General features: G+C 48.0%; 1 protein-coding gene across 6 annotated transcripts in view; it reads left to right on the top strand.

Annotated features, from left to right (window-relative positions):
* Positions 1–14328, top strand: part of EPS8 (EGFR pathway substrate 8, signaling adaptor) — a 172542-nt gene that overhangs the window by 138545 nt on the left and 19669 nt on the right. For 5 of the 6 annotated variants that reach the window (XM_077340713.1, XM_077340714.1, XM_077340710.1 and 2 more), the window contains 5 exons: positions 55–143; positions 2043–2117; positions 4863–5011; positions 9260–9443; positions 11875–12008. In XM_077340713.1, the coding sequence (XP_077196828.1) occupies positions 55–143; positions 2043–2117; positions 4863–5011; positions 9260–9443; positions 11875–12008 (631 nt within the window). The remainder of the gene's footprint in view (positions 1–54; positions 144–2042; positions 2118–4862; positions 5012–9259; positions 9444–11874; positions 12009–14328) is intronic. The other variant, XM_077340715.1, reaches the window with a different exon arrangement.

Below are 14328 nucleotides of genomic sequence, written 5' to 3'. Positions count from 1 at the left end.
GAGCATTAGCAAAGACGTTCTTCCCATTAAATTTTGTTTTGTTTTATTCCCCAGAGGGTGTCTTGACTCTGCGCGCAAAGCCTCCAGCTCCGGATGAATTTGTCGACTGCCTGCAAAAATTTAAACATGGCTTCAACCTCCTGGTAAGTGGGTCTGAAACAAGTTCTCAGAGGCCATGTTCTTTGGCTTGAATCTCACACCTGGTTTACTGCTACCTTGGAGAGGGGATTCGCCCCAGCAGCAAGGGGGTGGGACACAGGAGACTGCAGATTATTTTATCCATCCATCCATCCATCATTGGAATTACATACCGCCCCTCCCAGCCAGCCAACTCAGGGTGGTTCATCACAATGAAAAATTCAATTTAAAATAAAACCAGAAAATACAGACCCAACCCCTGCCATGCAATGGTGGGGTAGTTCATAGTGCAATCATGGTCAGAATTTTTAAAAAATATATCGAGGGGAGGGGAAGAGGGAGTGCAGAGTCACAGCATTGGTCAGATCTCAAACATCATTATTTTGAGGCAGGAAGCAGTGGAGGAAGCCAACGTGACTCTTTTGAGCGTCCACTTTAGGTTACCACAAATTCCTTCCCAGGGGATGGGGGGGTGGAACTGGTTTTAGCAGCATTCCCAAAACATGCTGCAAACAGGGAGTGCATTCGGCGCTGCTTCTGAATCGCAAGATGTTTGTGTGAAATGCTTGTAATTCTGCATAGCGCTAAGACTGCCTTGGCGCTGTTTTCCCCGGGTGTGGAAAGGGTCCGTCAAAGGTCTTTCCCCTCCTGCCTAGCCCTTTTAAGTGGAGCGCCTGGATTTGAACCTGGGACCTTCTGCACACCAACGAGATGCTCTATCGCTGAGCCACAGCCTCTCCCTAAACTGTACAGCTATAATACGGAACGCATGAACCTGCCTTATACTGGATCAGACCATTGGTCCGTCAAAGTCGGTATTGTCCACACAGGTTGGCAGTGGCTCTACAGAGTCTCAGGCAGTGAAATATGCATACGAGGCCTTTGAAATGATCTCTCTTCCTTGTGTCACAGATATTGATCAGAACAATTTCAACTTGGTCCAGGTTTTAGAAACGATTGTATTAATATTGCAATGTCTGGAGCCGCTGCGTATTTACTGTGCTTGACCGCTGAAGAAGTTCTAAAGAACTTCACTTCTCACCTCTCTTGAAATAATCCCTAAATTTATAGAGTGCACTAGAAAGGTATACAATATTTTGCACTACTGCACCTCAGTATGTGCAGCGTATGTCACAATATGTTCTGCTATGATTCACATCTTTGTTGATCGTTATAGAAGGCTGTTTGGCCGAAACACGTGTGATCAGGGTCGAATTATGTCTATGTTTGAAATAATTCTGTGGTTTTGTTCTGATCCGAACCGATCATTTGGGCCTCCAAAAGTTTTTAATTTATTTTAAATAAATAAATATTTGATAACACGCTAGTTATACATTGAGATACACAATATATTTTGAGATCAATACCTATTGAGATACAGATACAGAATTAGTAGGCCCTTAAGTGTGGGTTTCTTTAACCTTCTGGTTCTCAATTCAAGTTAAGTTTATTCTCCCCCCTTTATCTGCTTTGTGCTGGGGGGGCGGCATGACATCCTGAGATCTCGTGTGGGTTCCAGGGGGATGGAGCTAGTAGAGGGCTTGGGCGTAGACCGGCCAGGTGGGGAGCAAGCAGCTTGGGAGGGTGAGTCAGGTCTTGCCCCTGAGGCTGAAGGGAGCAAGGTCAAAAGAGAGGAGGAGGAGGGTGGGCAAAACTAAGGCCTGAGGGAGGGGTACACGGTAGGTTTTCAAACTAGGATTTAGAAGTTAGTGCTTACCATTATTGTCCAATCTGGGAATTACAGATCTCACGAGATCAGAGAGATCCAGAAACTGAGGAGGTAACTGAATGCCTTCTAAATGCAACCCATGAGTGACCTCCCAGAACTTTGACCCCTCGTATGGACTTCCCTGAGAAGGACCACTTTCCCCCTTATGTTCTCCCTTTTTTTTTTCTTCCTGCAGGCTAAATTGAAATCTCACATCCAGAATCCCAGTGCTCCGGAGCTGATTCATTTCCTGTTTACTCCTTTAAATATGGTGAGATATCTTATGGGTTTTATGATGGCGCATCTGGAGGCGGGGCTGTTTTTGTTGCGTCTTAGACCATTCCCCCTGAAATCAGCCTGGAAATTTCACAGGCAGCGATGAGGGAGTTAGCCCCACATATTAGGTCAGGGTGAATGACATTGTGTCCCCTAAATTTTATTTCCTTTATTTAAAACAGGTATTTCCCCCTGTCCTCTCCTCCCAAATACGGTCCCCAGGGCTGCAAACATCAGGCATCCAAACATTATAATGCATTTTTAATGGCAGCATCTTTCCTATCTTTAGAGAGCCAGTTTGGTGTAGTGGTTAGGAGTGCGGACTTCTAATCTGGCATGCCGGGTTCGATTCTGCGCTCCCCCACATGCAACCAGCTGGGTGACCTTGGGCTTGCCACAGCTCTGATAAAAGTGTTCTGACCGGGCAGTGATATCAGCGCTCTCTCAGCCTCACCCACCCCACAGGGTGTCTGTTGTGGGGAGAGGAATGGGAAGGCGACTGTAAGCCGCTTTGAGCCTCCTTCGGGTAGGGAAAAGCGGCATATAAGAACTCTTCTTCTTCTTCTTCTTCTTCTTCTTCTTCTTCTTCTTCTTCTTCTTCTTCTTCTTCTTCTATACAGCGCCAATAGCTCGGTTTATCCAAAAGCAGAATAAGATCACTGAATAGCCATTAGAACTAGATACAGATTTGAAAAGGGTACACTGTCAGTTGCATTCCAGATGGAGAGCTCCTGGAATTACAGCTGGCCTCCAGAGGACAGAAATAATTTCCCCTGGAGAAAATGGCTGCTTTGAAGGCTGGACTGTGGCTTCATACCCAGCTGAGTTCACTCCCCTCCCCAAATCCCACCCTCCCCAGGCTCCACCCCTAATCTCCAGGGGTTTCCCAACCCCGAACTGAGAACTCTAGCTGCCTAGCAGGCATGTCTCTATAACTCTTGGTTTGGCATGAGGAAGGAAGCAGTCAGGAAAGGGATGGTGTTCTGTTTGAGCCCGTGTGTGTTTGACAGCAAAGCTACCGCACTTCTCCATGGTGTTCTCAACACAGCACTCTCAGACTTTCTTAACAAGACAGGAAAGAACACTAAACGACAACTTCTGTGATCGAAATAACATTGATCAGCAAACCCCAATGAACAGCTGTGAGAAACAAGGCCTCGCCCCCCTGCCCCAAAAGGTATCTCACCAAATAACAATGGCCTTTCCCCAAAGTTCGGGGATAAGAAAATCATTTTCATCTCACCCTTGTCAAGGATAAAGCCGTGATTTGAGGTCAGCTTCACCTCTGTAAACCGCTTTAAAAGGGGATTAGATAGAATCATAGAATCATAGAGTTGGAAGGGGCCATATAGGCCATCTAGTCCAACTCCCTGCTCAACGCAGGATCAGTCCAAAGCATCAGCCCAAAGATAGATTCATGGGGATGGGTCTACTAGCCATGGTGACTAAAGAAGAACCTCCATGTACAAAGGCAGTCATCCCAGAGCTAGGAGGCAAGATCAAGGGAAGACCTCAGCCTCTATGTCCTGTTGTTGGCCGTTCGGAGGGACTGGTTGGCCACAGTGTGAAACGGCCCATTCATCTGAGTGCTACAGATCTGTGTTTGACAGTGATCCGTTCCTTTGAATGGGAGAGACCAATTAAGCTCTTATTTGCTGACTGTTTGAAACTCATTATTCCAGCCATAGAAATTGTTTGAAGAAGATCTTTATTAAGCTTTAATGATCAAAAATTAGCCAAAAGCCCGTGGACAATTAAATGCTGCATATGCTATATTTCACTGCGATGAGACCAGTCTTTGAAGAAGAAGAAGAGTTGGTTCTTATATGCCACTTTTCTCTACCTGAAGGACTCTCAATCCCCTTCCCTTTCCTCTCCCCACAATAGACAGTGAGGCTGAGAGAGCCACTTTTACTGCTTGGTCAGAACAGCTTTCTCAGTGCTGTGGCGAGCCCAAGGTCACCCAGCTGGCTGCATGTGGGGGAGTGTGGAATCAAATCTGGCTCACCAGATTAGAAGTCTGCACTCCTAACCACTACACCAAGCTGGGTCTTTGTTGACGAGGAAAGATAACAACATCATTATCAAGTTACATGCTGGCTGCATTGGCTGAGTCAAGGAATAAAGTCTCTGATGACAAATCTTGTTATTACAGTTTGCATGCATGCCACTGGTACAGGATTGCTTGGCCGCAGTAGGATACAGGATGTTGGATTGGATGCCCCATTTGTCTGATCCAGCAGGGCTCTTTTTAAGTTCTTAGGTACGGACTGAAACAAGATTTGCCCAGAGATTTGGGTATTGGTAGCTTGGAGGAACGGAGAGTGAGGGTGACAGGAGAGCTGTGTTTAACTACGTAAAAGGTAGAGGGAGGGCCAGGACTAGGAGCAATGGGTTCAAATTAGGAGATTCCACTTAAATATTAGGAATATTAGGAAGCATTTTCTGATGTTGATGGCTGTTTCTTGATGGAATCTGCTGCCTTGGAGGGTGGTAGAGTCCCCTTCATTGGAAGCTTTTAGGAGGAGATTGGATGAACACCTGTCAGGAGTGCATGCTTTTTAAGCCCCCGAGAAGGGGGGGGGCTGGACTGGGCAGCCCTCTGTGGTCTCTTCCAGTTCTGTGTGATTCTGATTCTGAACTCTTCCTAGGAACTCATTTTGTCCACCTTTTCTTACTAGGATCGGTTGCTGGTTCTTTCTATATGAATGACTCTCTTTTTCAATCTTCTGTTTTACAGGTGGTACAAGCCACAGGAGGCCCAGAGTTTGCCAGTACCATTCTCAGCCCTCTGCTAACAAAAGACACAATAGAATTCTTGCGCTATACGGTCACCAGCGAAGAAGGACAGTTGTGGATGTCGCTGGGTGACGCGTGGACCAAAGCCAGGTGAAAACCAACCAGCCAACGCTTTTCTTTGTTGCTGTTTTATACATTTCAGATAGCGTCCGGGTTCATTGGTATGATTTGATGTGGGGAAATTATTTTATTTCCTCCTAGCATGTCATGTACTATAGTAATTTCCTCCCCCTACCACAGGGGTAGTCGAACTGCGGCCCTCCAGATGTCCGTGGACTACAATTCCCAGGAGCCCCTGCCAGCGAATGCTGGCAGGGAGCTCCTGGGAATTGTAGTCCACGGACATCTGGAGGGCCGCAGTTTGACTACCCCTGCCCTACCATAATAGACAAAATCAGAACTTTAGGCAAAAACTTTTAGTAGCTATTTCCGGAAAGACCTTACAAGAACACAGTGTCTCAGGAAAGCCCTGTGATGCTTTCGACAAAGGCCTTAGAGTTCAAAGGTCACTTTATAGAGAGAAATCCCATCTCCAACAATATATCAGCTGGTAAAAAATAGGGGACAAAAAACCAACTCTTCTTCGTCTGAATTGACAATACTGACTTTGATGGACCGATGATCTTAAGTAGAAAGCAGCTTTATTCATGGGTGAAGTTCCCTACCTTCCTTGCATGGGTTTTTTCCCCCTCCTGCTGGCCAATGCCAATTTACTTGCATGGGGCATAAAACGAAACTGGGATGGAAAAAAAAAAAAAAAGATTGACCAGCTAAATGTTGCACCATGACTGTGGGAACCCGATGTCAATTCCCTCCTGTGTCATGAACCTCCCCGTATCATTTTGGAAAAGTCACATAGACTCGTCCTAACCCACCTCACAGGGTTGCTGTGAATGTGAGATTGAAATGGGAAGACCCATGACTTCTGCCCTGAGTTCCCTGGAGCTAAATGCATTAGACTGGACTTCAGATAGCAGTGGAGGGAAAGACAAGATTGAGATGAGCTGGTGTAATGATTGTTCCTTAAGGCAAGGAAGGAGGCAGTATGATGACAATTGCAGGCAGTTGGGTTTATCATCCTGTGGCAATGAGCAGCTTTTCCCAGTAAAAAAATTTAAAACCCTGTCCTCCCCAACAAGAGTTTCTTAGCGAGGCAAGAAGGGGATAAAGGAGATTAAGTCGAAGACTGCAAGCATATCTTTGACAGCACCTGCTGTCTTAGGTCTTTTAGATGCTAAAATGGGATGGGAACGGGGATTTTCCGTGCATGAAATTTGCTTTACCCCTGATCCTCAGCCCATCCCCTGTAATGTGCTCTGAAGGTTTGCATTTTGGAGGGGGCCAAAGGAACTGGAATACAAAGGCGGGGATGTCAGGAGCTGGCTGTGGCTCATAGGTAGATTGTTATGTAGAAGGTCCAAGATTCAATCCCCGGCTTCTCCAGTTAAATGGACTATACAGCAGGGGTTACGAAAGACCTCTGCCTGCAATCTTGGGGGGGTGGGCACTGCTAGTCTGGTAATACTGTCTTAGAGAGCTTGTGTGGTGCAGTGGTTAAAAGCGGCAGCTTTGGATCTGGCAAACCAGGTTTGATTCCCTGCATTTCCATATGCAGCCAGCTGGGTGCCCTTGGGCTTGTCACAGCCCTGATAATGCTGCTCTCACAGAGCAGTCCTGTCAGAGCTCTCTCAGCCTTACCTACCTTACTGGGGAGAGAAAAGTTAGGTATAAAAAACAACAACTTCTTCTTCCTCCTCCTCCTCCAATGTTCCGTTCAGAATAAGACAACTACATGTGTGTGTGACTCAGTTTCAATTTATTGCCCTGTTTATTCTGACCCCAAATGTGCCAGCCATTAAGCGCCTCCATACCTTTTCATTGGGGGTGGGGGTTAAGGATGAATTCCCAGTAAGCAAAGATGAATCAGTGTTCTAGCAGGTTCCCACGTCTGCTTCACCGTTACTAGTCACTGATTCATTTCTGACAAGGCCCATAAATTGTGTGTGTGTGTGTGTGTGTGTGGAGGGAGAGTCCGAGAAGAAACCGTAAAGCACGTTCCAGGGAACCGTATCTCCTCGGAAGATTCAATAATTCAGGCAGCAGGATGGTGCTTTTTTACGGGCAGCCCGCAGGGGCCCCGGATTATTGGAGCAGGGGGGAGAAAACTTGGCTCCCGATGTCACAGCAGCGAGCCGCAAGAGCCGTTAGTTCACGCAGGAACATTTTCACCGATTCCAAAAATATCTGTCTAGTTAGCAGTTGTCAGCTCCTGCACCTCACGGGAACAGCAAGGGCAGAAAACATCGAAGCTCGGTGTGGGGATAAATCAGAACATTTTCTTCGCTAGTTTTCAGCATCTCAGCCTTCTTCTGTAAGATCCCGGTCAAGAGGTGACATAACTTCTCCGTTCCTTCTGTATGAAGAATCCTTTTGAGGGTTCCGAATTCTTCACAGAAAGTCTTTCATGGCCCCCGCGCCCCCCCTTTAGGCTGCAGTCCAAGCTCTGTTAGGAGAAATCTGAGGGACTCAGGAGTGTTCAGTGTGGAAAAGAGGAGGTTGAAGGGGGACCTGAGGGCTCTCTTTAAGTCTTTGAAAGGTTGTCGCTTGGAGGAGACCAGGGAACGGTTTCTGCTGGCAGCAGAGGAGAGGACCCACAGAAATGGGTTTAAACTACGTGGAGAATGATAACGGCTAGTTATCAGGGGAAAAGATTTCACAGTCAGGGTAGTTCAGCAGTGGAATGGGCTGCCTCAGGAGGTGGTGAGCTCCCCCTCACTGGAGGTAGTCAAGCAGTGTCTGGACAGATACTTCTCCTGGATGCTTGAGGCTGATTCTGCATTGATCAGGGGGTGGGACTACTAGATGGCCTCTATGGCCCCTTCCAACTCTATGACTCTACAATTCTATCCTTAGAACAACTGCATAAGGCAGGTTAATATCATTACCCTATGGTGAACAGGAATGTGGCTTACATAAGGGCCAAATTGAGCGTTTTTTAATGGAAGGCCTAAGATAAAAGGTCTCCCAAATTAGACTCATGAGATGTTTTGCTCAGTGCATGCATGCGTTGTCAAAGCTCAGGCTTTATTTTTTATTGCTGAAGCCCTAAAAGGGAGGGGGGGGGGACAGGAAATGGAGCCACCAGTCCCCTTCACTTCCCACTAGCGTCTTCTGCCTTACAAAGCTAGCACTGCAGAGCCTCATCAGTGGTGGCCTGATAAGAAGCTCTTTTCAGCAAGGAGACTGATCTCGACTCTCTGGTCTGCTTGTCCACAGTCTTGTACCACAAGGGTCATTTTCCATGTGGTGTGTGGCAGAAAGAGCTCCTGGGTGCCTCTTTCCCACCTTGCTCGATAAAGTTTTCAAGCTCACAGTCCTGTGCCATGCACTACAGCTCCTTCCCGTGGCAGGACTGCTCCAGCTTCCTGGAAGGGCAGGGGAACACTCGTATATGGACTGCTTTCACACAACCAGTAGGACGGAGGAAGAAGAAGAGGAAGAGGAAGAGTTGGTTCTTATATGCCGCTTTTCTCTACCCAAAGGAGGCTCAAAGCGGCTTACAGTCCCCTTCCCATTCCTCTCCCCACAACAGATACCCTGTGGGGTGGGTGAGGCCGAGAGAGCCCTGATATCCCTGCCCGGTCTGAACAGTTTTATCAGTGCCGTGGCGAGCCCAAGGTCACCCAGCTGGTTGCATGTGGGGGAGCGCAAAATCGAACCTGGCGTGCCAGATTAGAAGTCCACACTCCTAACCACTACACCAAACTGGCTCTCAGTTGGAGTTGCAGGAAGTGTGCAAATGGGCTGTGGGAAAGGCTATTTGCCATACCCCTGGAGCTATCCTGTCCTTGAGATGCCCTGCCCACTGGGGCTCGGGTCAAGCCAGTCTTTTTAATTTAATGTATTATTGTCCCACTTTGTTTATGCCTCAGTCCCTGTCTTCCCTTTTGTCCTCACAACAGCCCTGCGAGGAAGGTCAGCCTGAGTGTTTGTGACTCACTGAGTATCCCTGGAGAGGGGGTTGAACCAGGGGCTCCCAGATTCTCACCGGATGCTCCATCGCAGCCTTTCTCAACTTTTTCTTTACCATGGAGCGGGGTCTAAACGAAACTTCAAAACCTTCCATGTAAAGTTTGAACGAATAAGCAAAGTGCCCATGGATTGTTTCAGACATAGTTCTAAGAACTTACCATATAGTCTGACAAAGAGTGCTTTCACTCAAAAGCTCACGCCTTGAATAAATCTTTGTTGGTCTTAAAGGTGCCACTGGACTCTGCTTTTATTATGTTACCAACCTCCAGTTCTTGAACGGCAATCTCTGTCTCTCTCCTTTCCCAGGGCAGAGTGGCCCAAAGAGCAATTCATCCCGCCCTACGTGCCACGCTTCCGGAACGGCTGGGAGCCCCCTTTGCTAAGCTTCCTGGGGGCCCCAAAGGAACAGGAGCTCAACCAGCTAGCAGAGTCCGTGGCCAACGTGGCGGAGCAGCAGCGGAAGCAAGAAATGAAGCGGCTTTCAGCTGAGGTAGGGGAAGGGGCCGCCCGTTCCGCAGCAAAACCCGAGCAAGGAGGACTCTGGTTCGCTACCGTAAAAATTGGCTGACGACCCGCCCAGCGCTTGTTTGGTTTGCGGCTGTCGCCAAACACAACATAAGAGAAATGTGTGTCAACCTCCTCCACAACTTATGTGTACTCTGTCACATGGAGAGGGTTCTTGGGAGCACTGTTTGTTTCAGTGGAGAAGGGTGATAATGCTCAAAAATCTGCTTCCCCCTTTGGAAGGACTGAAGTGATACCACTGATTTCACGGTTCTTCGAAGCCCCCGGCAGTCTGGGGCCCCTGCAGCTGCAGGAGCGCCTCTTCCACTGTAGCCCCAAAAGATCATTACGATCGAGCAACCAAAATCTGCTCAGGGTCCCCAGCCCCACAGAATTAATACAGGCCTCGCCCAGTGGCAGGGCTTTTATGGCCCTGGCCCCTGCCTGGTGGAACACTCTTCATGGTGAGATCAAGGGCCTTCCAGACCTTAAACGGTCAAGGAGTGCCTGTAAGACAGAGGCCAGGGTAATAACATCGCAATGATGCTGACCTTCCTGCTTAAGAAAGGTCATTTAACCCTAACATCATTTAACCCTAAAATTAGGTGGACGATTTTAATAATGATGTTACTGATTTTAAAACCTAATTATTTCATTTTAAATAATCTCTATGTATACTTATGTACTGTTGTTTTATCTGATGTTACCTGCCCTGAGTCATCCCTTGCCTTGAAAACCCTGTAAGGTGGAACATCATGGACTCACTTTGTCGGTTGCAACCTTACTACTAGTAGTACCACTGACAATCTACTGTACACCACAATAGTAGTGGTTTAGTAGTAGTGGGAGTAGTAGTAGTGATGGTGGTAGTAGTGGTACTACCAGTAGTACCACTACTACCAGTAGTACCACTACTACCAGTAGTACCACTACTACTACTACTACTACTACTACTACTATACTACTATTGTGCTGTACAGTAGATTGTCAGCCTGCCTAGCCAAAAAACAGAAGCTCAGGAAAGAAAAAGAAAAAGTCATTCTCCCAGCCCCATTATGGCAGGCAGGGGTTCTTGCTCGAAATGATCTGTGCAAAAAATTAGTCAGCTTGATTGGCAGTGACTAGGAAGGCAGAGTACGGGCTGTTCAGCTTGCAGTTCTCTCCAAAGGCTTTCAGAACATTCGGATAAACATGAAAACAATATCAGATTCTGACAGTACGGTGTCAGGCTGTCATCTGTCATTTGGTTGTGAAAGCCGGCAGAAGGAGAGAGACGAGATCCCGTGACAGCAACTTATCACCGCAGTGTACAGCAGAGCCCGTTTGCTGTAAGGTCTTCTCTTTCCTTCAGGGTACCCTTTGCCGAATTCAGAAAAAAAGGACCCTCCCCCTCCCCTAATGTTAATGGCATAGTTGCTGCTGCCATGGTTACCGTGTCTGGCCCAGCTACAAAGGTTTTGATCTGAGGTCTAAAAAAAAAAAAAAAGTGTATCAGAAATCCTGCTAGCTAAAATAAGGTAAAATTGTTCCCAGTTTTTAAAACACCGTGGCACCTTCTGTGAGATCCTGCCCCCTGCATGTGTCTACTTGAATAGGTTTCTTGATTGGGCATAATTACAGGGGGGGGAGTATCACGAGAATTCCTGTTGCAGGTATTAAGGGCCGCTTCGTGCATTTTTTGCACGCATGGGGGTTTCATCGATTTCTGCATCACGTTGACATTTGTAGCGCTGGATTTCGGAAGTGGTGGTTTGACATTGGTTACCTCCATTCAGCAACCCTGGACTTCCTTGTAAGGGTCTCCCCTCCCCGTACTAACCGGGGCTGACCCTGATCGGCTGCCGAGATCCGCTGTTAATGGGTTAGCCTGGGTCATCCACATCAAGGTGCTTGACCATGCTAGACCTCTGGATCTCATAGGCACAATATGCACGGAGTGGAAGGTCCGCATTCGGGGTGGAATGGCAGCGGCTAAAATCACCAATTATGCACGCTGCAGGCGGCAACCAGGCGCAGAGTCAACGTATGCCACCGAAAAAGCCGCGTTAGCAAGATGCGGAAGAAAGTGGAGCTTCCCGGGACCAGGGTGCAACCAGAAGCGGCTCCGGAGTAGCCACGTGCATAATCGGATACTCTGGGTTTTGCCGCCGTTGCGTTCCGTCCCGTGCGTAAGCGGTTTGCTTTGCTTCTTTCTCCTCTGCATTCTCCATGCCGCTGTTTCAACGGCCGTGCATAATAGGCCTTGGTGACTTCTCTATATTGGATGCGGGACTCAACCCTAGCAGCAGCACCTACACCTAGAGAAGCTGAAATTCAAGCAGGTCGTTTCGTTGCACCTAAAGAAGTTGTTCATTCTGTCCAGCAGAAAAGCCGTTTGTCTGACCGTGAATCCTTCTTTTTTGTCTCCTCTCTTCCAGCATTCCGGGGTCTGCGATTATCCGCCATCGGACGGGTATGCATTCAGTAACACAGCTTACAAAAGAGGGCCTCTGCCGGACCAGGGGGCAGCCGTGGCTGCTTTTAAACAAACTGTTAGCCGACATGTAGATAGGTAACACTTCCGTGGATGTCCTCCGGCCAGCTGTAGAGAACTGTCCCAGCCGACGGCCTTTTGGGTGGAGGGGCCTTCTCTGCATTCATCCGCCCCTTCTCTTCTCTGAAGTAGACAGTCCTCTGGGCTGGAGCTGTTAGAACCTCCTTTGCTCTGGGCTTTTATCCTCCCCCCTAGCCCAAAGCCTCTGAGTGGTTCTGTTTAAACTGCTGTCAATGTTTGTTTTCCAAATCTAATGGAAATTGGAGCCTGGTAACTTCTTTGACTAATGGGGAGCTAATTCCTTTGTTTACAGCCAACTCTGTAGGACTTCTTATCACTTGCATCCAACCAGATTTATTTCTCCTTTCCTGCTTTGCGCCTGGCCTTGCTCTCTTCTGTGTTCACCCAAGGTGTCCTTCCTACATCCAAGGCCTATTCTGCACACAATGGATAATGCACTTTCAATGCACTTTAGAAATAGATTCTCCAGTTCTGCACAGGAAAATCCAGCTGCCGAAGCGCTTTGAAAGTGCATTATCCTATATCTATGGAATGGGCCCTACTTACATTTTCCCTGGTGAAGCAGGCAGCTGTGTCCTGAATTTCTCCACTTCCCTGGGCACGTGGGAACCTGATTCAGATCAGGAGCATCGTGTGGTGAGAGAGGGGGCTTAAATGCCCATGCCCTCCCACTCACCCTGTGTGCCATTTCCCTGACCTGATTTGACCCTGTTGTGGGAGTGTGACATCAGCAGTACCTTGCACAGCTTCCAATGAGAAGAAGAAGAAGAGTTGGTTCTTATATGCTGCTTTTCTCTACCCAAAGGAGACTCAAAGCGGCTTACATTCGCCTTCCCTTTCCTCTCCCCACAACAGACACCCTGTGAGGTGGGTGAGGCTGAGAGAGCCCTGATATCACTGCTCAGTCAGAACAGCTTTATCAACACTGTGGCGAGGTCACCCAGCTGGCTGCATGTGGGGGAGTGCAGAATTGAACCTGGCGTGCCAGATTAGAAATCCGCACTCCTAACCACTACACCAAACTGGCAAGGTAAATAGCACCCCCAGAGACTGTTCCAGTTAGGACAGGTGTGGGTAGTGGAGGCAGGCCTAAACACTGCCCTCTCGATCTCACTTGGGTGCCCCTGCACCTGGGAAGCAGGGAGCTCACGAAAGCATCTGCCCCCCCCTCCGCCCCCGCAAGCCAGGCGTCATGTGTACTTTAGTCGTGAACGGAAACATTCTGGGACCATTCAGCCAAGGAGACTGAGTGTTAGAATGTCCACTTGGCATGCAGAAGGTCCCAGGTTCAATCCCCAGCATCTCCAGTGGAAAGGATCAGGTGGTGGGTGACACAAAAGACCAGGGGTAGTCAAACTGCAGCCCTCCAGATGTCCGTGGACTACAATTCCCAGGAGCCCCTGCCAGCAAATGCTGGCAGGGGCTCCTGGGAATTGTAGTCCACGGACATCTGGAGGGCCGCAGTTTGACTACCCCTGCGAAAGACCTTTGTCTGAAACCCTGGAGCGGCACTGCTGGTCTGAGTGGTGATACTGACCTTGACGGAACAGTGTTCTTACTCGGTATAAGGCTGGGGTGGCCAAACTGGGACTCATGGGAATTGTAGTCCATGGACATCTGGAGAGCTACAGCTTGGCCACCCCTGGTATAGGGCAACTTCATGTGCGTACACTTTCCGTCTCGCAGCAATAAACTTCTCATGGTTGCAAGAGTTAGTCCTGTGGTCCTCCAGATGTTCACAGACTACAATTCCCACGAGCCCCTGCCAGCATTTGCTGGCAGGGCCTCATGGGGATTGTAGTCCATGTACATCTGGAGGACCACAGGTTGACTACCTCTGCTGCATAGCACTACAAGGAAACCTACAGGCCAGAACTGAGGTCTCCAAATTAGCAGTCGCTCCCAGACCTGCAGTCCCAGGGTATGTTGGTCCATTCCTTTGAATTAGGAACCTAAGGTTGAGCTGCAAACAAAACATTTTTTTACAATTTAAAATCCAAATATTTGTTATGATTGCATGCACATAATAAAAGTTAAGAACACTGATAAAACCTCAGCTGTATATACTGCGTGGTACAGTATGTATTGAATCAACATAGATACATGGAACATTTATAAGGATCAAAAACCCAGATGTGTGTTTCTAGCCTTAAGGGGGTCTTCCTCAGTGGTCAAATACATTTAAATGCACTTGTACAGTATAGAAATATATAATAACAGGACTTGCAAGGGGGTAAGACAATCTAGCAAGCGAATCTCCATTTGATATATGTTGTACATAAGAATACCCAGGAAACTTTGGGGATGGGAGGTGAAT

Source organism: Paroedura picta, chromosome 5, assembly GCF_049243985.1.
Source record: "Paroedura picta isolate Pp20150507F chromosome 5, Ppicta_v3.0, whole genome shotgun sequence".
NCBI lineage: Eukaryota > Metazoa > Chordata > Lepidosauria > Squamata > Gekkonidae > Paroedura > Paroedura picta.
This window is presented reverse-complemented; position numbering and strand designations above follow the sequence as displayed.